This window comes from Phoxinus phoxinus, assembly GCF_949152265.1.
Source record: "Phoxinus phoxinus genome assembly, chromosome: 5".
NCBI classification, from domain to species: domain Eukaryota; kingdom Metazoa; phylum Chordata; class Actinopteri; order Cypriniformes; family Leuciscidae; genus Phoxinus; species Phoxinus phoxinus.
In genome coordinates, this window is record NC_136880.1 from 25,350,618 (window position 1) to 25,373,639 (window position 23,022).

A 23,022-nucleotide genomic window follows, 5' to 3' on the forward strand; every position below is an offset into this window, starting at 1 on the left:
AATATGTTTCTAGTAAATTGTACTATAGAAAAAAGCATTACAATTATTTCAGCATTTCAGTTTTCCACCAAAATAAAAGCTTGACTTGTGAAGGTAGAACCAAAATATTCAATAGATAAGTAAGTTTTAATTTTACAGTACAATAGTAATATTTTACTTAATTTTTTGTTTACAAAATTTCTTCAGAAAAGAACTTCAGATTAGGGTCCAGTTCTCATTATTACCTAACTTTGACTTTTGCTTATTAATAGTTTGTAAGGTTGTTGTTCAGTTTAGGTATGGGGTAGGATTAATGTAGAATAAAGTCATACAGAATAAGGCATTAATGTGTGATTTATAAGTACTAATATACAGCCAATATCCTAGTAAAATCCATGATAATAAGCAACTTGTTAATAGTGAGAATTGGACCCTAAACTAAAATGTTATGTAAAATTCATACTGATTAATTATGATTGCTGCTATTTTAACAAAAAAACAAATATGTTACTAGTGTACTGTAAAATAAAAATGTACTAATTTTACAAAATAAATAAAACATATATTACTGCTGAACTTTAATAAAAATCTAATTAATATTAAGATTGAATTTTGTAAGCTATTGAATATTTCTTCTCACCTTCACAAGTCAAGCTTTTATCATGATGGAAAACGGAATAATACTGAAATCATTTTAATACCGTTTACTACACTAAATTCTCACAAAAGAACAAATGCAAAAACAGAGCAATTCCAATAGGGTCCTCACACCATCAGTGCTCGGGCCCTAATACTCAGGAAATTTAAACTTAAGAAATCATCCATTCAAATCCTGCAGAAGTGAAGCATTTCTTTATTGGTTATATGAAGCACATACAGCAGTGAGCCAGGACAGAGACACCTGCTCCTAACAATGTCAATGTACTGTGCCACACAGAGTTCAAAGTTGTTTAAGGATTGTATGATTAACCAGCGCGTGTCAGTAAGCCCTCGAGCAACCTGTCGTAGTGTTTTCATACAACTGTCAGCAGTAATGTTGTGTAAGCAGGAGTGACCTGTCTCACTGCTAATCTAACAGAATGATGTAAGGTTTATGTATTACTCTTCAAAGTTGGATCTGACCCACTGCTTGAACAGCATGCAGCACTACTTGAGTAAGTGAGGGTAAATGCTCTGTTTGAGAACGTATTGCTTTACAGCTGACAAAATAGATGGCCAAACTAGAGCTTGAATCCTTATGTTTTTGAAGGTGTGCGTGAATTAGGTGTAATGGCAGTTGACACATTCTACTAACATCTGCAGACTCCAGATGTGTAAGGGGGATGGAAACTAATGCCAAAAACGAAAAGCCATTCTGGCTCTGTGTTACTGTAAAAGCAGACCCCTAAGCTGGTTCTCATCCAGCCCGTAACATTGTCTGTCATTGAAGTCAGACGTAATGAGAATAGGGTGGTGGGGCTGGAGGTTCTGTCAGATGGGGTGTGGGACCAGGTCCGTGCTTTGGGATTCTGTGCACAGCATCTGCTCCGCTTGTTTACCGGAATAAATGTCGAGTGGAACCTTTTCTGCTGATGTTCCGAAACAGCTGGCTGTACTGGCCCTCCCAACAAAATCGTTCGTGTGTGTGTGTTCGTGTGTGTGTGTGTTCGTGTGTGTGTGTGTTCGTGTGTGTGTGTGTTCGTGCGTATGTTCGTGTGTGTGTGGAATTGCTGCGAAATCGAATGCCCAAAAGGATCATGTATAGTTTTCCTGGTTTCTCTAATTTGAGTCTGAATCAGTGCCCAGACTTGTTGCAAGCTCACTTTACCAACCACTGCCATGGGAGCGAGCTGAGCTCCTACAAGACCTTTGCAACGATGCGGCCGGGTCCAGACACACTGACTCCTCTATCACATGGGAAATGATGCAGGTCAAGCCAACTTGATCACTTTCCCACAAAGCTGACGTTCAACGGCTTGATCTCAGATGCCCTGTTGCCCCATTGGACTTTGTGACTGTGTGATTATGCATGGAAGTGTTGTGTGCTTTGCTGACAGGGTATAAATAATGCCCTGGCACCGCACGGTCTCAATTCTGTAATGACTTTCAAAGAGGTGCCAAATGCTCTCATTCACTGTATCGTGCCAACCTCACCCTTCAACACATGAAAAACTTCTCTCTCACTCACCTTACTTAACGGAATATTCCGGGGTCAATAGAAGTTAAAGGGCACGTTCCTAATGTTGTTTTGGGAGTCCCCAACAACAGTTTTACATGCATGCAATGACAAAAAACACTTTTGTTGTCGTATAATATGCATTTATTTTTACCTGATTTGCTCACCGACTCCCAAATGATTCGTTCAACGACTCGTTTTTCCAAACCCCTCCTATGCGCGACGCTAATCTGCGTTGATTGGTCAGATGACCCAGCAGTGTTTACAGAGATAATACTTATTGTTTAACACAGAGTACAATGATGCTTTTATCAATTAAATTGTGTTATAATAATGATTATAGTCCACTGCTTTGTAGTTTGTAGTAAAAAACTAAAAATAAGATAAAGAATTTAATGTTATGTAGCGAGCATAGCCCAGAGTTCATAATCACACAATCAGTCTTCGTTTGCGTTAGCCCGATGCATAAACATATTTTTATGTTTAAAACATAAGTTTAAAAAAAAAAAAAAAAAAAAATGCAGTTACGTTACTACGAGGTATTATTCTATTCTTTAAAACAACTCCGAAAACAACGACAAACACTTCACATATCTCAATACAATTGTCATTGAAGACCTAGAAGCTAAACGGTGCTTACACAACAAACTAAATAATTATTAAGCATGCTACATAAAACCTAAAAGCAACAATTATTAATAACACTTACAGGTTGTGATACGGAGGAGGAAGCTGATGCAAATACACTTGGCTGAACCTTCCTTCAATATCAGCCGGCTCGCGAATCCAAGTTTGATTGCATTTAAGTTGGTAAAGCAATCGTCTTCAAAATGGCGCGAACAAAGCACAAGGCTCGGACTATACTTCTGTGGTATAGTTGTATATATGAATTGTAGCCACTTAGTCTTCAAATGCTCCTCCTTGGGCAGATGAAAAAAGTTTTGTTTCGAGTCGCACTTTAGAACACAGCGTCTCGTCGCCATGATGTTTTCAAGCCTTGGAGCACAATAAGTGGGCGTATCGTATTCAAATAACTTTACAAGTTGACGTCATCTAGTCAAAGAAAAAGCTTCGGTCTTCTAACGATTCATAAAAATGACTCAGAGTCGACTCTTACTTTTGAAAGGCAATAACTTTATATACGGTGCACTTTCATATTTCAAACTTTGCAGGATGTTTTTGTTCACTTAGATCTATGTTACACACTACATGAAAGGTAAATTTCAAAATTCCATAATAGGTGCCCTTTAAGTAATTTGCAACATAATTTACATAATCTCACCAGTAACCATACTTTTCCCATTTTTTTTTTCTATGTTTATTTTCTGAATAGTCAATGGTTAATTTACCAATAAATAATAACTCTAACTAACATATGTATGAATTTTAACCTAATTGATACTATTTATGACGAAAGATAAAGAACGAACCATAGCGGTAACCATAGTGTCCATAAAACCATAGTGTCCATATTTTTTTTTTTAAATGATTGACAGCTCGTTATTAAATAAATGAGTCGTCCATTCAAGGCGTGATTTTATCCATTAGTTATTTGAAATAATCAACAACAGTGTTACATGCTAAATGATTGGTTGAAATCCGGAATACGTGACCAGAGAGAAGTCTTATCGTTTCACCAGAAGATCAAGTTATGACATTTTGATTAAACATTAGGACCTCTCTCTCTCTGCCTCTCTCTCCCTGCACTGGTCCTGGAAGCACTGTTGGAAAAACTGACTGTTGAGTATTACTTGGGATATTGGCTTCTCGTACTTGAGAATGGGTCCTCTGACAACTTCTCTTCTTCTCATAATCATTTTGGCCAAGTTAATGGATGTAAGTCAGTGGACCTCTAGAAATATAGATCCACCTACTCAGAACAAGCCACAGCTTCTTTGGTGTTGTTTTCATGGACCACTTGCTTAGGCAGAAGGTGGTGCCAGCTGATGTTCCAGCAGTTTGAAGGAAAGCACGTTCTCTCCAAAAATATGCCTTTGAAAACTTTTGGAAACATTGGCTTGGTTGCCTTTATGAGGATGGAGGAATTCAGTGTGGTTGATTTGGAATGTGAATGTTTTTGATTAGGGCTAAAAGACTGACAGGGTCTGAGATTTTGTTTTTAACAGAGTAGAAGAAAGACAACGATGACTCTGAACAGTGCACTCATGGGGGTAGATTTAGAAGAAAAAAATGCTCAGGCTGACATCTGTCAAGGCCAGGTCTGGACATGTCAGAACTCTGGATATTTTTCTGCAAATTACTGGTATTTGCTGGAAGCCAGGTGAGGGACTTTAAGGTGTTGCTGTGGAATAAGAAGGTCTTACATTGAAATTGTCACTGAAATGTCAATAGCATCCAGGATTGCCATTTTGCTTGCATGCTGCTGCTGGTGCTGCTGCACTCTTTGTTCTTTTTAAGGGCTCTTGAGGTGCTCTTGTGTTCAATCAGCCTTATAAAAATGCTTGTGTCCCAGGCTGGCTCCATGCACAGGGAAGCCTTTGTTCCTGACAACTCCCCAGTGCAACAAGCTGAGTCTGTCAGACAGGCCTCCTCTCTTCAGGTTTACGAGTCAAGTGTCCCTCAGTCTTGTTTATCTGAAGTGGCATACGTGTTGCTAACACTGTCAAAACATAGTGAGATGAGGTCTCTGGTAATTATTGACAGCTCTCTTGTAATTATTGACAGAACACAACTTCAATGGGTGTTTGATTAGCCTTAGAGTTAGGACATTAAAATGTTTGCCAAATTGTAGAGAGCAAGTCAGATAACGCTTGAAGCTGTATGAACTCACTGCATTGACGTCTGTGAGGGGCTCTCAACTTAGTGATACATGCAGTTGGGTCAATGGCATAAAAATGTACAAAATACAGTTATAATAGATTAACTTTCAAAAGGAGTGTAATTGACCCAGTTGCAGGTAGTTGAGGGTCCTACTCGTACACCAGGAAGCTTTCCGTTCTTTCTCCATCAGATGAAAAGCTCCTTTTTGTCCCGCCCTGGCATTAAAACAGCTAGGATGAATGTGGACAGTGAGTGTCCTTGGACCCCCCTCTTTCAAGTGTGGATATAAAAATCCTATACATCCTCCCAGCCTCACCTCTCCTCCCCCACGCATCCCATTTCTAGCAAAACCTTGCCCTGGGGCTGCAGCTTTTCCTGCAGGGAGACCAGTTGAGACATGACTTTGCAGCAGGGGGAGGTCTTTTTTTTTTCTTTAGTGGAGAGGAGCTTTAGCAAAGAGAAATTCCTGTGCTGCCAATGCTCCTTTGCATAAACGGCATGTCATTACTTCAATTACAGGGAGCGGGTCGACTCCACTCACTCCGCTCGGTGTGGGCCGCCCTAAAATAAACCCTTGCATAGTCTCTCATAGTCACTCTCTCTTTCTCTCTCATATGAAGTAAACTGTTCTTCTGTGTGTGGTACGTAGACTGCATCCATGCTGTGCAGTTTAAGTGGGCAGGTAGGCACGCTGAACGCGTACCTCGGTGCATTATGCAGGTATGCACGTGTCCGCCCTCAGCGTCTGAACCTGTTGAACTCCCTGGCTCAGTCTGAATGGGCGCACTCATTTAGCTCAGCCCTGCTCCGGAGAGACCTTATTACACATCTCCATCGCTTCTCAACTGAGCCTCTGTGTAAAAGCTAACAGAAGTCTCCTGCATTCCTCCCAACCCCCTACACCCGCCCTCGCCCCACCTCACCCAGAGCTGCCTGCACAAAGGTGCTCTACTCTGGGGCCAGGCTTTCTGCTCCCCTCTTTTCAATACCTATTGTTGGGTGCAGGGAGCTTAATGGGAGACGTGCGAGAGCCGGTTTCCCACCAAATTCGAGTACCCTCCTGACTGCCAGAAGAGACGTGGTCAGGCTAGGTTGATCTAGGGGAAGGTTCTCTCAGGTGCCCCCGTCATTGAGCTATTGGCCATTTTTGGACGTGATGGTTGGTTGACTAGTTTACAGTTGTCCAAAAGTGACTTACTGAACATTTAATGTGCACATGCTATCAGTTCATGCATTTTGTATTTTAAAATACTTTATTTTTTATATATATATTCATCCACGTCGTTGAGCTGTGGTGCTCATATGGATGATGCAGGTTTGAGTATGCCCTGCAACGTGCCCTAATTCCATTTTAGCTTTCTCCTCTATTATTTCCTTTCACTTTTGACTACCTCTGCTTAAAAGTTGTCAAAAATTAAAGAAAGATCTGTATTTGTTCTTCAAAGTAAGCTCTTACTCCTCTTTTTGCTGGCCCACATTATCCAGCAAGTGTAGTCATTCAATGCCTATTCTGATTTCAATGCCTCTACAGAATATTCCCCAGGGTCCAGCTTTCATTGTATGGTGACACCTGAGAACATTCCTGTATGGATGTTGTGAACTTCTGTAAGGACAGAAACCATTTCACAATAGCGACTGCATGAAACCATTTAGTAGGCCAATGAAATGCAGATATCACAATCTTAGTGCACTTTAAAGCTGAAAGTGTTCTTGCATTTCTCATTTGTTAGTCAGTTTGGATAAAAGCATCTGATAAATGATTAAATGTGAATATTTTAAGGGGCCCCAGGCTGTGTCTACAGCATTTCGTGCTAACTGTCACCTCTCTCTTTGTCTATGAGTCAAGTATGGGGCAGGTAGTTTGTTAATGAAATGCAGTACGTGATGTGCATACGGCTACTTCAAGAATATATGTGTATGCATCCCAAACATGCTGGTAGTCACTTCCTGTTTGTGCAGTGCCCTCTTCCTTTTTTAGAGCCTTAAAAAGCACCACCTGTGATTTTGGTAACGTGCACCAAAATGCGTTATCGTTAAGATTTTCTTTCCTAATTTAACGGGGCTCAAATATTATCAAAACAAAACACTTGTTTGAGTCACCTTGTCATGTTGCTCCATGACAACTTTCAAGCAGAAAGCTGAGCATTAAAGTTCTACCAGAAAGACTCGGGAGGTAAAATAATGTAACGAGTATGCATATTATTTACAGCCCAGCAAGCAAGTATTATGATATAAAGTTCTTTGGCGTAGGTCCAGTCCGTAGCTCGCAATCCGAGGGTACGGAATCTGCATTTCCTGCCTGAAGACGAAGGCAGGGGCGCAGCCGACCCCCTGTGAGGTATAGGAAGGGACCATCCTGGTGGTGGTGGGGAGGATGAAGGGGAAGGGACCATCCTGGTGGTGGTGGGGAGGATGGAGGTGAATGTAGGCGTCAGTATCTGCGAACTCAGACTTGTACTGATCTTTTATTCAAGTATTAGAACACGATTGGATAGATGAGAAGGTAATAAGTGATGTAACAGTTGAATCTTCCCGGCAGAACTTGCGCTATAGCTTTCATTTCAGTGTGACCTGGAAAAAGGTACATTTATGCTTAAAGAGATGCTGTTGCTATGAGAGACGTCTGTTTCCATGGCGTCGCTATTCGGTTTTCTAAAAACATCAGTTGTGAACCCGATTACCTGTGGTGTACTGGCTGTGTAGAGTCTTGCTAGAAAATTCCTTTCAGCATAAACCTACATAAAATACACACTCCTATGGAAGCATCCCACCTGTAAAAAAACAGTTATGAATTTTGGATTTATGATTTATGTCTACACAGCAACTACCAGCTGCTAGGTTACACATTTGTCTTATTGGGTCCCTGATATAGTGGCATTTTTGATTTGTTGGCAAACATCTCGCTGCCTGTTTTGGTACTATGATTGAGTTGTTGTCATCGTCCAACCATGACAAAGTGTGACTTTGGGCTCCAAAATGGGCAAACTCAATATTTTTCATCATATTAGACTTTAGACCTCAGTTCATCTTTCAATATCACCCTTAGTCCAATTTCAACTTAATTTCGCCTCTGTCTTTCAGTCTGTCATCAGTTGTTTTTGAAAATAGGTGTTTCAAAATGGATGAAGCCATTGGAAATGATACTAACTTTGAACCACAACAGGCCAAATGCATAATTCGTCACATCCAGAACACCCATACACAGCGCAGCTGGACGCTGAACCTCTGAGTACATCTTTTACTCATTCCAGGTCAAATTATAGGCCTTTCTCTCCCATTATGCAGATTTCAGCCCAAGCTGCCCATTAGAGGGAACACTACACTCTCTCCTGCTTTTATTTATGAAGAGTTTCATGGTTGAAGAGATGGTATGAATCATCTTCATGGTTGCTTTTCATCTATTTATGTTTATAAAATAACTCTTATTTGTATTTAAACCTCAATATTTACAAGATTTTACTGTCTTGCTTTTTTAAAAGCATTTTGTTTTAATGAAAAGAAACATTGATCAAACGTTGAACAGGTATGGATTTGCCTCCAATGATGGTATGATATATATATATATATATATATATATATATATATATATATATATATAATAAAAAAAAAACGTTTTGTATAGGCTACTAGGGTTGGCATGAACAATACAGTTGGTTCTGCACTAACTGTCAAGAAACTCCTGAGTATTTAAATAATTTATAATAATTTTAAATAACCAGCTAATATTCATTAATATTCATTATAGACAAACTATTACTGTATATTACTGCAATTGTCTATATGGTAAAAAAAATTTCAACATGTAATGTTTTAAGCTTTTTTTTTAACTACATTTGTGCAGTAAAATTATCTTTAAGTTTATAATTATAATAATATAAATAGAAAATGTATTATTTTTGTTCATGCTTTAGTGGATTTCTGTCACCTGATGGGAAAACAAGCTCTTTTCGTGTGTTTTGTTTTTGGATTTATTATAAAATTAATATCATGCAATTTTATTGGACTGGAGTTCGAAGTATAGCAAGAAAAGTCTCAGAGTCTCATGCCATTTAGATGGATGGATTTTCATAAAATTGGACAGTGAATGGGAAACTGTCTTGAATTGCTCCTGCATCATAAAGAACTACACGGATATCATAACAATCTATCAATAAATGCACACACATTGTCCTCTGCTTTTGACACTGGCACTGAATAATGCATGGTAAAATACGGGGATGCCATCAGTTTTTAAGGGGGACTTAGGCGATCACGAATTAGTGGACATTAGTGGATTTATTCTCAAATTTTTCGGGGAGCTGGGTTGAAATTTAGGGGGGCCAAAGCCCTCCTAATATGGGCCTAGTGACGTCCCTGTCGTGCAATATGTAAAACTTTTGTATTTCCAAAAAAACAGTATTTCCATAGGTAACCAGTATTTTTTGGTAAGTGTGGAGTTTTGTCACCGACTTCCGTCTATTCTGTCGCTTTGCAGCATCAGCATTCCTCTCAGTTCTGCCTGTCTTCTGTCCCTGCGGGTTCTTCTGCCTGCAGGAGCCAGACAGCTACTGAGAATCTTATTAATTGCTTGTGTGTGTCTGAAAGTGTAATTGGTGTTCTCGGAGGCTGTGGGTCCGACGTGGCTTTGTGCAGTCTGTGATTACACAGAGCTAATAAGCAGATATCAGACAGCCCTGGCAAACGCTCCTATCTGCAGCCAGCGGGGCGCATACCTACAGGTAGAGCTCATGTCTCCATGTGGCTCATTTTCATTTTTCCCCCTTCTTGTTTCTATCTGTCCTAATTTTCCTCTCCTCCTCCTTTGGATGCACACTGTTGGGTTATTGGCTGACTGTGTCGGTTTCTTCATCTAGTCAGATCATTTTGTGGTGTATTGTTGAGAGGCTCTAGTTTTCTTGTGAGCTGACATATCTTGTGGGCAGTTTAACAGAAGAGTAGAAACAAGGTAGTGGAAAAAGAGGCCATTGCTTCTCTGTTTACCATAGCGCTGAAACTAACAAAACAACCCAAGTTTCCGTGCCTATGGGCCCTCTCATGTTTTTGCTCTGCATGTTAAGATTTGCCCTATTCTGAGTCTGTACCGGCTGCAGCCACCACGCACCACCTCACAAGAGCTTTTTAAACGCTCAACACTCATTCTAAACAACAACACTCAATTTTAAATTGTGTTTAAAAACACAATTTTAAAGGGAAAAGTGGTTATTTTTTCATTTTCTGAGCCATTTCATTCTTCTGGTTAAAAAAGCATTTAGTTCAGCCAACGTCACGAAGGTAGCTATATGTGTTAATTTGAAGTGGTGATTGGCTGCCGTGGCTAGAGAGTACGCGTCTACGTCATCAGTTTCTGAGCTTTTATTATGCTCTTTTTATCCAATCACTGCGCTGTATTACGCATGAGATTGCATTACAGCAGGGAATTCAAAGGTCATAAAACAAACGCTGTTTGTTCACCTCTGAAGGACAACAATGCAAAGCTGAACAGACAGACACTTCGCAAGTGTATATTTCCTCAATACAGTAACACCGTGTCCTAACTACACGCGACGCGACGCAGCGACACGCGATAAAAGGTATCTTTTCCATGTTAATCAGAGTTTTTGTCCTAACCAGACGCGACAGCGACACGCGAAGTTTCTCATTCAGAAACGGTTCCTATTTCTGCGACGTTCACGGCTGACAGATATGAATTTCCCTATGAGCAAGATCGAATAAACTGATTGTCATATGAAGAAATTACACTGGTTATGAGTAGCCTACACATTATTTATTTTTAGTTAAAAATAGGTCACTGTGCCACAAGCGATAATGGATAATTTACCTCAGATTTTGAAAGCATATAATATAGCGTTCAAACTGAATTCTATGCAAACATACAACTGTACTTCATAACAAAATTAGTCAATGAGTATATTTTGTTAATGTTTTGATTTTTAATAATGTTATTTCTTGATTTGATTATGTCCTTACCCATTTCCAATGCGATTGCGGGCCAGCAGTGCGCTTTCACAGAGTGAATTCAGCCCACACGCTGTTCTGAATGGCTGTGATTTTTGATTGTGGCGTCTCAGTCGCGTCGCGTCTAGTGTTGACAGACACACTTGCTGTCGCTGGAATTTTATCGTGTCGCGTGTAGTTAGGACATGGTGTGAGACAAGTGTTTGCATACTGCTGTCAGACTACCAACAGAGAATATGACTGTAACAATATATAAAGGGGTCATGAAGTCATTTATTTTATAATGATTTCTGAGGTGCACTTATAATGTTAGTATGATTTTTACATCAAAATTTGTCATAAGAAATAAAAGGCAATTTTCTACCCTGATTTTGGCCCTCTTATACGAACGCTCTGTTTGAAGGGGCGTGTCTGCTGTAAGACTTCAATGTAAACGCCCACTGCTATGATTGGCTAACATCTGTGCATTTGAAATAAATATTACATATGGAACTTTCTCAAAATATTTTGTACTATACAGCTTTTGAGATTAACTAAACGTGCAAGATGTTAGTTAAATAGCGTTGTTTTTAGATCTACTCCAGTGGCATGAATGGTTGCAGTGATGAGCATTGTAGCAGATGACAGACATGTCTGTTGAGCGCATGCATGCAGTGATTTCATAAGATATTCATTGTGCAGTGTAGAGCGCATCATTGGTTATAACGGGAGTTTAAGCAAGAGTCCAGAACTCAGTCACTGATAAACTCGCACTGGTTTATTGACAGCTCCAGTGACAATAAAGGGAGCATTCTTTGATCGATTTCTGTATATAATTCAATCACAATTTAAACAACCAATTATTTTCATGCTACTTAGAGAAACAATGTAAAATTGACCATTTAGTCACTGGCTTGATTTACTGACTCAATAAATAATAAACTATTTTGAGATTGAGAACCTCTGACTGTACATGAATCATTATCAGAAATTACTGATCACAGATCAGGCATCAGAATGAACAAAGTTACTTGTATGTTGTGGCTTTACTTGTCGGGTCCATATCTTACAGTAAAAGTATTTTAGCAAAGCCTGCACCAAAATTTCAACTGATTTACCAAATCCACAGTGAAATATACCAACATTCACATAATTGAAAATAAATAATACACAACACGCGAGTCTTTGTTTGAATATGGACGTCAGACAGAAATTAGTGCTGCAAACTGTTTGCGCGATGATTTGCTCTGAAAAACAAAAAACTCGTATTTTCCCGGTGACCTCAACCCATGCCTTGCTCTGATTGGCTGTAGCTCATGACATCACATGTGGTTGAGTCCTGCGACAGCTCCGGATATCTAGCATGCTAGATATTTTTCTGGGCTCGGCGACGCGTCTGCGAGCGTCTTTGATGCGCTGTTGGCTCTTTCATACTAACAGATTGGCGAGCGTTCCTCGGCCGCTAATCCCCCGCGATTTGCACACGATAACAACCCGACCTGTCGGCGAGCTCAACGATTTGCAAATCCGGCTTAAAATACTGTAGTGTGAACTAGGCATTACTAACACAACAGTGGCTGGGGCCAAATATGCAATGATGTAGAAGTAGCCGTTGATCTGTTTCTGCAGATGCGGTTTTTCATCATACTATTACATATAGTAATAGATAGTATACTATCACATATAATGTGACAAAATCCAAAACGAGCCCTTTTTGGAGCTTGGTTTCAATAACAGCTGTTTTTGGACTAATGAGGAAGTTTTGAATTCTGAAACTTACAGGATGTTTTATAGTACAATGACCTCTTACATGTCAAAAGATCAAGGAAAATTAGATTTCTCAATTCATGACCCCTTTAAAATGTAACACATGCGTGTGTGAGAGCGGGTTAACAACACTTGCAGCTCTTATAACTTATAATGCTGATTTGTTGGTATTTCTAAGAATAATTTATAGAAATGTATTTGATTTGTTCATTATAGTTGTTAGTAGCCTCTAATAATAAGAGTTTGTTGTCATAGGGTTATATCTTTAAAATACATCAAGATACCCCCAACTCTGTTGTTTGTTTTTTCGTTCTCCGCTCAGATATTAATAATCATTGTCTGTATAATGAGTGTATTGTAGGTCTGTGTTTTATTGGTTGCTGTCTTCCCTCTTCCCACCCTCTACACTCCCACTTTTCCACAGCTTTACACGCCCATTTCTTGAGTCTTTTTCAAATCTGAGGTGTGAACGACCAGTGATAAAACTGGGGGTTTCATGACACTTTAAGTGTCAAAATAATAAGACTCAGTATTAAGATACTGTTCTGTTTTCTCCATAGCCTAAACTGTAAAAGTTGGAAAGATTAATCTGAAATGTGTTCCTCTACATTACTTGGTTAGAGATGGTTAAATATATTTATGCACTATAGTACTCCAGTTGTCTTAAGTCATAATATTGAATAGATACACAGAATCTTTTTTATCGTTAGACTGGCCAGTCAACTTTTTTCACATATAATGGCAGAGTGATGGTAAAAATGTTTAGTCTTTTAGTTGACACAATAGATTCAATCAAATTTTTTTTTTAAATGCAATTTTTAAAAATTTATTAAAATATTTTAAAATATCTGTTCTGTCCGATGCATGAATCAAAATATTAAACACCATTTCTGCTTGTGATTTGTTTGTTTTTTCTTTATAAAAATTGAACAATCTTTATTTACTCAACCTCAAGTCAATCTTTCTTTTGTGGAGCACAAAATAAGTTATTTTGAAAAATGTCCTCATGTTTTGTTTTGTTTATACAATGAAAGTCAATAGCATCTTATGTTTTAGACCCAATGACTTTCCTTCTATGAACGAAAAGTCTTCTTTGGTGTTCTGCAGACAAAAAGAAAGTCATAAGTTTGAAACGACATTAAGGGTGACTGAATGAAGACAGAATTATCTTCTATCCCTTTAAGAATTGAATGGAGCACTAACTACCCAGAATATACAGCGCACTGAATAATACTGTATTTATTTGTCCTGTATATTTATGCCAGTCCCGGAAGTCTAATTCATGGCTGATTCCTTCGGGATTTTCCTACGGGGTTTTATAATGGGCCTTTCTTTTAATGAGTAAAATAAAGTTTGTGGTAAACATAACTTTATGATACTTTGGCTTTTTGTTCTACAACATACACTGACTGCACACACTCACACCCCAAGCTGTCTTATAAAGTTATTTATTAAAGATGTACGTTTTCAAAAATGAACATAACTGCTTTAAAATTCGCATTTTCACTATGAGTGTGTGTAATTTACACTGTAGAACAAGGCGTCTGTTTTACGGTGAATTAGTATTCCGGGTTCTGACGTCATACCAGCACCACTCTATACAGAGGCAGTTCTAGGCAGAGGATTCACAGTAAGTCTATGTTCTCCTGCCTGTGCGCACAGAAGGACCATCTTTAGCTAATGTTTGAATCATCCTGTTGCTGAATGTCCTCTTCAACAAGCATGCTGAGCATGAGGAGATGACAGACATTGTTCATTATTTCCTCATCTCACCCACACCCTCCAGAGAGTTTCAGTCAGACCCAATGACAGAACATGCCTTTTATGAGCATTTTCAGTCTGTTAGCATCCCTGACTCCCAGCAGCTGGTGGCAGAAAAACCCTTTTAGTTAAGAAAACCCTTAGTGGAAATTCGTCTTAGCTCGAGGGGTTTGTTTCAGCCAGGCCCAGAAACCTGGCATAGCAGACTACTTAAAAAATATAATGCTGGGAGCTTTTTTAGGAAATTCACTTTAGTTTGTTCGAAACACTCAGTAGTAAATAGGCAATTTCTATTATATTTCTATGAAAATTTTGGGATATTGCATAAAAATGCTGGATATTCTTCAGAGCGTTTTGTAATTTATTGCATTTAATGAAAGATCTACAGTTGCAACTTTAGTTGAAACATGGCTATTGAGCACACTTATTCCACTTTACTCGCAGGGTTTTCATGTTTGTCCTCCACTAAACCGGAAAATGTGATGACCGTCATTATAGGCCAGTCAAATTAAGCATTGCGTCAGTTCTGGCAGGTCACGTTAGTCAACTCACATCAGCTGACTCCGCTGATCCACGTCTACCTATAGGAATACGACGTCCATCACTGTATACAGATATAAGCTCCTTCAGTATTATCAGCAGCTATCGCGTTTCTCAGGAGCCAATTCCCTCCTCCATCCCCAGCTCCTCCTCTCGTCAGTCAGGATTTGCATTCTGTTTCCCCCTGAATCAGACTAAAATGCTCTAATTATGTTGTACGTTAAAATTAATGAATGATATCTGCAGTAAATTCATGTTGGTTCAGTTCCGTTTACCCTAAGGGGGGTTATTGCTGCTCTCCCTGCTCTTATCCATGCTAGACTGCATGGAGGCGCAGGGAGTTCTTGCCCGGAACAGAAACATACTGCCAATCTTAACTGTATGCTAATTGTCAATCGTATTTGACGATAGTGACAGTCTGGATGGGATATTGTTCTTTCACCACCATCACCTTTATCTTTACCATGCGCTGATGATTCTCTCCAAACTCTTCTAAATGCTGTTAACCAATTTTCTTTACTCTGCTCTCTGCCCATCTTTATTCGCCACAATCGAGTCATCTGAGAACTTCTGCGGGTGGCATAACTTGTTGAACAGAAGCCCCTGTGCTGCTACTCTGTGTATTTGTACAAGACCATTGCAAGGTTGAGGGACTCGTACCACCGATGGATGGGAAGGACTTTCAAATAATCTATTCGAAAGTGTTCAAAGTCTCCTGGTGCCTCTGTCAATAGCTGTAACTGTCAGCCAATTGCTGATGATGGAAGTCCTGTGGTTCACAACGAAGTCCGCTTTTCTGAGAAATGGATGATAGGCGTTTGTTTCTCTTTTCACAAAAGGGTTTAATTGGATGCAAAGCCATAATCTTTCCAAAAGGAGATGAGGAGCACAGGGGTCACAAGGATCAGATTAGTATATCCAGGAATGTATCCACACTACACACCTGCATAGCTTCTGAATTCTCTTCCTCATCTATCAAGAAGCAAGTTCCTCATTAAATTCACCACTACATACTCTAAAAGTAGAGGAATTTGGATGCAGTCCCTGAGGTTTCAAAGGGTCAGTGTGCTGGGCAAGGTGGGGACAGTTTGTCGCTCGCTGTCCGTCTGACCTGTTCCCTCAGCGTTAGTTTTCTCTTTTGTTCCTTTTTTTTGTGCCAATGTAGACTACGGAAGCTGGCTGGCATGTGACAGGAGGTACTGGACAAGAATGAGAGAGACAGGCAGACAGAGACTGGCTGTACTGCACGCCTCGCTGCCCAGACTGCCCTGGATTTAATTAGTCTGTGTGATATTTATGCATAAATAAAAGTGGGAGCTGCCATATTTGCTCAGTCTTGCAGCCTACACATCTCTTGCCTTGTGACAGCCTTCCTAAAGCCACAGACATACAGCTGTGTTGCAAACCTTGACCAAGGACTTCTTTGTCACCTGTGACGAATTCCTGTAGTTCTAAACCACAGCTTTGCGTTCCATTGATGCCATCAGGAACTTTCCGTTTTTGTCTTAATTTCTATGCTTGCGTCGTGCTGTGGGAGAGGAATGTTGTGGATGTGGCTAGCCCACATCTCATGTCATGTGATGAGGGTGTTAGTGAGTTGTTGTTGTCCCGGGATAACATTTTGATGCGTCGTCTTGGCAAAATGCATGGTTCATGAATTGAGTGTGAGTTGTTTGTGAAAGACTAACTTTATTAGGCTCCAGATGAGTTGTGTTAGCGTGGTTGTGCAATCATGACCCACAGCTGGCCCTTTCCGCCAGGCTGTCAGGAAACAGGAAAGTCAGGGTGTGCATGACCAATTTTTTATTTATTTTTTTGCAGTGCAAGATCTGGACTGAGGCGCTGTGGCAAATCACCCACCGTCTGAATTGGCTGAGCAGAGTGTGTGCACGCATATGCATGCGTGACCATACTGTACTGTATTTCTCTTATTGTCCTGCACAATGTTAAATATACAGTCTGCACCGAGCAGGCTGTAGAACAGGAAGTGGCTCAGTGTGTTTTGTTCTCAATGGGAGACAGTGATATTCATCTCCGGCTAGGCAAAGCACGACCCGTCATTCAAAAATCCCCTGCGCCTTCATTCAAAAACGCCTTTCCTTTTGTTTTTCCCCAGACCTGTGCAATTCAGCACAAGATCTGGAGAACTAGTCTTTGCACCGCAGGGAGACTCTAGCAGGGAAGGAAAGGCATTGGTAGACACAGAAAAACACAACACAACAGTCCAGTGAAGCCCTTAGCAACAGCGCTAAGCTGTTACACACACCTTACTGAGGACTCTTGGTGGATTTGAGGAGGAAGAAATGAGCAGTGTAGCATTTCAAACAAGGAAAAAAATAAAACATAAATGCCACTTTTGGGTTTTGATGCTGGTGGTAAGGGACCACCAACATTACAAGGTGCCCTCGGCTAGAAGATTCCTCCCCTCCATCAAAGCACTAACCTTCTTTTCACAGCCACAAATGCACACTTTAAAAACTGCATAAAATAATCTATTTTTTTCCTATTTATAACATATTGAATACAATGAATTCTGAATGCAATTTATTGTGAATGATTCATCATTCATGTATGCTTAATTTTTAAAATCTTTTTTTTTTTGGGTCACAATTATGGTTCTATCACAACAGTCATATCATAAATGTAGCGTATTTTTAGCTTAAATAATTATTTGGTGTTCATTTAAATTCTAGCTGAAACTGATAAGCTGTTAGTTTTCATGTGCATTAACTGAAATGATCTAAACTACTTTATAAAAAAATATTAAAAAGACTAAAAGTTGTGTGTGCACAGCTCTGCATCATTGCATATATCCAGCAATTCACTTCAACATCTGCAATAACAGATAAGGTGCTGATATAGATCCTCCATCAGTATAAACCAATGTATTTTTCAGGCACATATCCAGCTAATATCTTCAAGGCCAAAATAAAATGGGTGATGATTCAGATACATTTCAGATAGATGATTGGCTCTTTTAAATGGTGGGACTTCCATTTTTGAGATACATTTTAATAAAGGTGTATCTCATTCTCCTCATACTGCTGTTGTTGATATTTTTGAGATTTAAGTTCCCAGGCATTATGAGTGTGAAAGGTACGCTTGCATCTTTTGCTATGAGGCATACTCAGCCTGTTTTCATCTACAATACCCCTAATCTAAATGCCAATTAGAGAGCTGTGTGTTGTGAAAGCTGCAGAGGAAGCAGATTAAACAAACTTACATGCTTATGGATTCAATCAGCCCTTGTTTTTCCAGTTTAATAGGGTTTTTTGTTACTCAAACTGGCTTGATTAATTTATAATAATAAAAAAAAAAACTTGAGCGAAAGAGAGAGTGCAGACTGCACAAGAAAGTGAGGGCTGCAAACAGAGCTGCTTTTTGTTTCTCAAATTGTGGAGGACAATTACTGTAAAAGTGAGGTAATGAACAGAGTAGCCGGAGGGCCAGGGTCTCATTCATATATCCAATCATGACACTCCTGTGTCTGTCTACCTCCATATTTTGTGTACACACAGACTTTGTGTATTTTATTTTACTTATTTTATCACTCTGCTTTATTTTTGCACGTACAACTGTTGACTTCTAGGTATGTGAAGGTGGTGCAGGTCAGATAGCTGAATGGAACGGTTTCACAGACTCCGGGCTCTGGGTTTAAGCTCAGCTGGGCCTCTTTGGTCCCGACTGGCAGATGAGGTGACACCTCAGTGAATTATCGTCTTTTACGTCCTCTGTTAGATTTGAAAGGCAGTCCTCAGTTTTCGCTTCCAGCAGAAAGCCTGGCTTCTTCACACAAGGCTGTCTCTTATCCCACCACTTCCCTCAGCCCCAGCGAACAAGCGCCCGATTGTTGCGGCCTATCCTTGAAGGAATTTTTCAATTTAACTTTTTATCGTCATTTGGAATCGACACCTTATTAATCAGACATTCTTTCAAAGCTGAGGAAACTTCAAGGATTTTACTTTCGGAACAACCTTCACAATGAAATCCATTGCCGTAACCGCAATAATACCGGCTGTAGAACAAAACAAGATATTTCAAACAAAGAGATAAAAAGGCTACAAAGTTGATGAAATATTAGTCCGGAATTTCTGTAAACACAGGCATTAAGCTATCATAACCCATATCCATTGTAACTCATTGTAAGTTTCCACTGTAAGTTGTACAAATCCTAAAATAAATGCAGGCTTCAGTTTCAATGGAAATCCTAATTATGGGTGAGAGGCCGAGGCTTAGCATAGGCCCCATTAGCTGCTAAAGCAGGAGGGATCCAGGCATCAAAGTAGCTCAGCATGGGCCGCTCAACTGAACTAATCTCAGCCTAACCGCCCAGCACTTTAACCTGTCGCCTGAGACCACGACTGCATCAGGACCACTCTTCACGGCCCGACAGCTGACTGAATTAACTCCGATGGCCTTTGTTTAGTCATTTAAACTCATTTCCATTTCTTTCTCTCTCTTTTTGCTATCTTTCTTGCTGTTTTCCATCCGTCTCTCTCTCAGAGTCTTCCCCTCAGCTCTCTGGGACTGTGGCTTGGCGGCTCTTAAAAGGTCATTAATTATTTCTGGTTAGCTGTAGGGTTTTTTCGCTGTGTGTGGCCGTCTGTTGGCCTGTCTGTCTGTCTCTCTCCTCCTTCCTCTATTTCATGTACTATGGTGTATTTCACAGCGATTCTGTCTGTTTATAGTTTTGACACATTCAGATGCCAACTTTCCTATCCATGCATTCTAACCTGCTGTCTCCAACAATAGCATCTTTTTTTATTTCTTATTGCACAGCAGTTCCTTCTTTGTTGACAATATTAACTTAAATCTAATCTGTGAATCATATGAGTGATTCTATAATTGGAGATACATTTTGCATTTCAAAAGGAAAAAAACTTTCACTAACAGAATTTCTTAGTATTCCAGTATTTTATTGAAAACGCATTAAATTTTAATAATAATTCGGTGCTTGCCAAACACAAGATTTTTTACATTTAACGAAAAAACGGATTTCTTTATAGTATTGTTTGTCAACTCTGTTACTGTCAATTCTGTTACATACTGTCAACATTGTTACGCCACCTTGGTAACAGAATTGACAATTTTAAACTTTAGCCTTAAACTTAGCCAAAAACTCCACTCGCTGGAATAAATACCAAGAGCACATAGCACTAATGAAATCATGATTAAAAGACTTCTAAACAAAACACTGTGTGATCAGTGATATGGATCTACTGTACGTCTGGCTCTTTGGACATTACTGGTAGTCCCCACTCTGCTAAAATACCAGATGCAAGAGGGATCATTCCAGGTTGATCTTACTGCATTCCCAGTGCAGTCACATTCTGTTCTCCTCACTGCAATTAGAGACATGCGTCTGTGTGACAGCATCATCAGGAAAGGCTGGGATTGTGACTGGGACTAAAGGAGGTCACCATCTGTTTAATCTGTTTACTCTTGTTTTGCCATGTCAATCTCACCTGATGTACTGCATAAACACAGAGCATGAGGAGAGGGCAAAAGGTAATGAAGGATGGATGGAAAGTCAAACAGAATAGAGAGACGAATGGAGATGCAATGAGCATGTGGATGGACCACATTATTACACAGAGAAATAATCCGATTTATGTCGTCCCTGGTGTCCACAAACATTTATAATGTCTTCGGATGGGTTTGCACCTTTCATTTAAATTGAACCAACTGCTGCCAAATAACTGTAGATTTGTGTCTGCTTTTGTGGATCACACGAAACTAACCATTTAACATCAATGGAAAGAACAGAATGTAAAATGGGACATGGTGTGCTATCTGTATTCAAGAAGGGCATTTTATTGGTTATTGCAAAGGCCATTAGCGGAGTCATTATTCCGTGTAAAAAAAAAAAAAAAAAAAAAAAAAAACGCCATACACACTACCGTTAAAACGTTGTAACGTTTTTTTAATGTTTTTGAAAAAAGTCTTGCCAGGGCTGCCTTTGTTTGATCTGAAATGGTTAAATCAGTATTGTGAAATTATTAACATTTTTTAAAATGGCGGTTTTCTATTTTAATAACACATTTTAAAATGTAATTGATTACTGTGATGGCAAAGCTGAATTTTGAGCATTACTCTAATATTCAGAAATCATTCTAATATGCTGATTTGCTGCCATTATCAAAGTTGATCGTTTTTTTCAGGATTTTTTTGATGAATAGAAAGTTCAAAAGAACTTTTGTAGCATAAGTCTTTACTGTCACTTTTGATCAATTTAGCGCAAATTTGCCATATCAAAGTATATAATGTGTAAAACCGGTATGATTTTTGTTTTTTTAATCGATCGTCGATTAATCATCCCAAGCCCAGTAAGGCGATAAAAATAACTGTGCTAAGGTGCTAAGTTCAGGTGCTAAGTTCAGTACTCACACACTGTTTGAGCAGCGGCTTGTATGTGCGCACGTTTCAGGTGTGCGCGCTCAAAACAGTCTCTCAGACCGCGCGCATATACCAAAATCAGTTATCTTTCGCTTCTAATTGCGCTTGAATCGTTTAAAAATCGCTTTTTTGTAAGGCTTAAAATCTCATTCAAGTCAGGAATTCTCTCTCTCTCTCTCTCTCTCTCTCTCTCTCTCTCTCTCTCTCTCTCTCTCTCTCTCTCATCTCTCTCTCTCTCTCTCTCTCTCTCTCTCTCTCTCTCTCTCTCTCTCTCTCTCTCTCTCTCTCTCTCTCTCTCTCTCTCTCTCTCTCTCTCTCTCTCTCTCTCTCTCTCTCTCTCTCTCTGTCTGTCTGAGGATGTGCTGTGGCTTCTTTACGGAAGAGGGAAGGAAGGATGGAGACATTGAGTGGGTTGCATTCTGGTCCTGTGGGCTCTGCCACATGTTGTGCCTCTACAGTAGTGGTGCTGTTTACACGTGTGTTTATGTTTCAAATGGGTGGCCTTCCATCCGAAATAAAGAAATTGTGCATCCTTCATTGATGATTCGGTCACCTTTTTATTCCCCAAACTCTTTCCTCTCTCCTCCATTAGACCACAGTCACGCTGTACTAAACCGTTGGATCATTACAGACTTGCACAAATGCTGTTATCAAAACCAAGTTTAATGTTAGTGGGGAAATCACTCCATAATGCTATACACATTTCAAAACTCAAACTCTAGGGGGTGGGAGTCCACTTTCGTGTCGGTTACACGCTCTTCTTGTTTAGGAGATCTTCCCTCGGGCCATCCAGCTCACAATGACACTGCTGTGCTCCAGTCCACAGTTGGCTTCAGTTGCCTGCTGAGTCACTGTGGTGCAACTCAGCATCTTCCATCCATTTACGCTTTAGCCCAGTCACTCAAACGTCACAAACCAACCAAAGATTGTGAAATCATCTCAAATAAATGAACACGTCCATCTTCCTCACAGCACAAAACCAGGGCAGCCAAAGAGGGTGTGTTTTGCAAGTTTGAGATCATATGACATTATTTTGCAGGTCTTACTCTTTGTTTTTCAGTTTCATGACAGTTTGTTTCTCTTGCTCTTCTCACAGAAAGGCAGTCCAGGAAAGTTCTCCATGAATGTACGTCACAATGATGATGACAGACCAGATTCCACTGGACCTGCCGCCACCACTATTGAACGGGGAGGTGGCCATGATGCCGCACATGATTAATGTTAATGGGGATGGATCGCAACAGGTGAGCGTTACTCTGGATGATGCTTGAATTGTTAAGCAATTTATGCAAGGACACTTTGCATAATGCCTCTGCCAGATCCATACATATAAATGCAAATGTAAGCTGCTACACATTCATACATTTTTAAAGTTGTCGATGCCATCATGATGGACCTCTAAATAAGATGATCGCATTTCAACAATGTAGAAAGACCTATTTAGAAAACAGAATCAAATAATTTGCAGTATTAAATAACTGAATTTTATATTTTCATTGGACTAGATCACTCTAGTCCATGTTAATGGCGTGTCCCTTCTCTATCCACTATTAGAGTAATTGTAAACGTATAACCCTGAAGTGAAACATTTTAAATTCAATTTATTTGTAAAGTGATCTTTTCTTATTGTATTGTAGAAATATTTCAAATATTGTTTCAAAGCAACTTTAGAAATTGATCATGCTAAAGATGATGGTGGTGAGAAGAAA

General features: G+C 39.6%; 1 protein-coding gene across 1 annotated transcript in view; it reads left to right on the top strand.

The window, feature by feature from the left end:
* The window catches only part of fndc3ba (fibronectin type III domain containing 3Ba), a 125,627-nt gene that overhangs the window by 12,623 nt on the left and 89,982 nt on the right, over positions 1 to 23,022 (top strand). The window contains exon 2 of the mRNA XM_079612393.1: positions 22,410 to 22,557. Coding sequence (XP_079468519.1) covers positions 22,438 to 22,557 — 120 coding nt within the window. The 5' untranslated portion in view covers positions 22,410 to 22,437. The remainder of the gene's footprint in view (positions 1 to 22,409; positions 22,558 to 23,022) is intronic.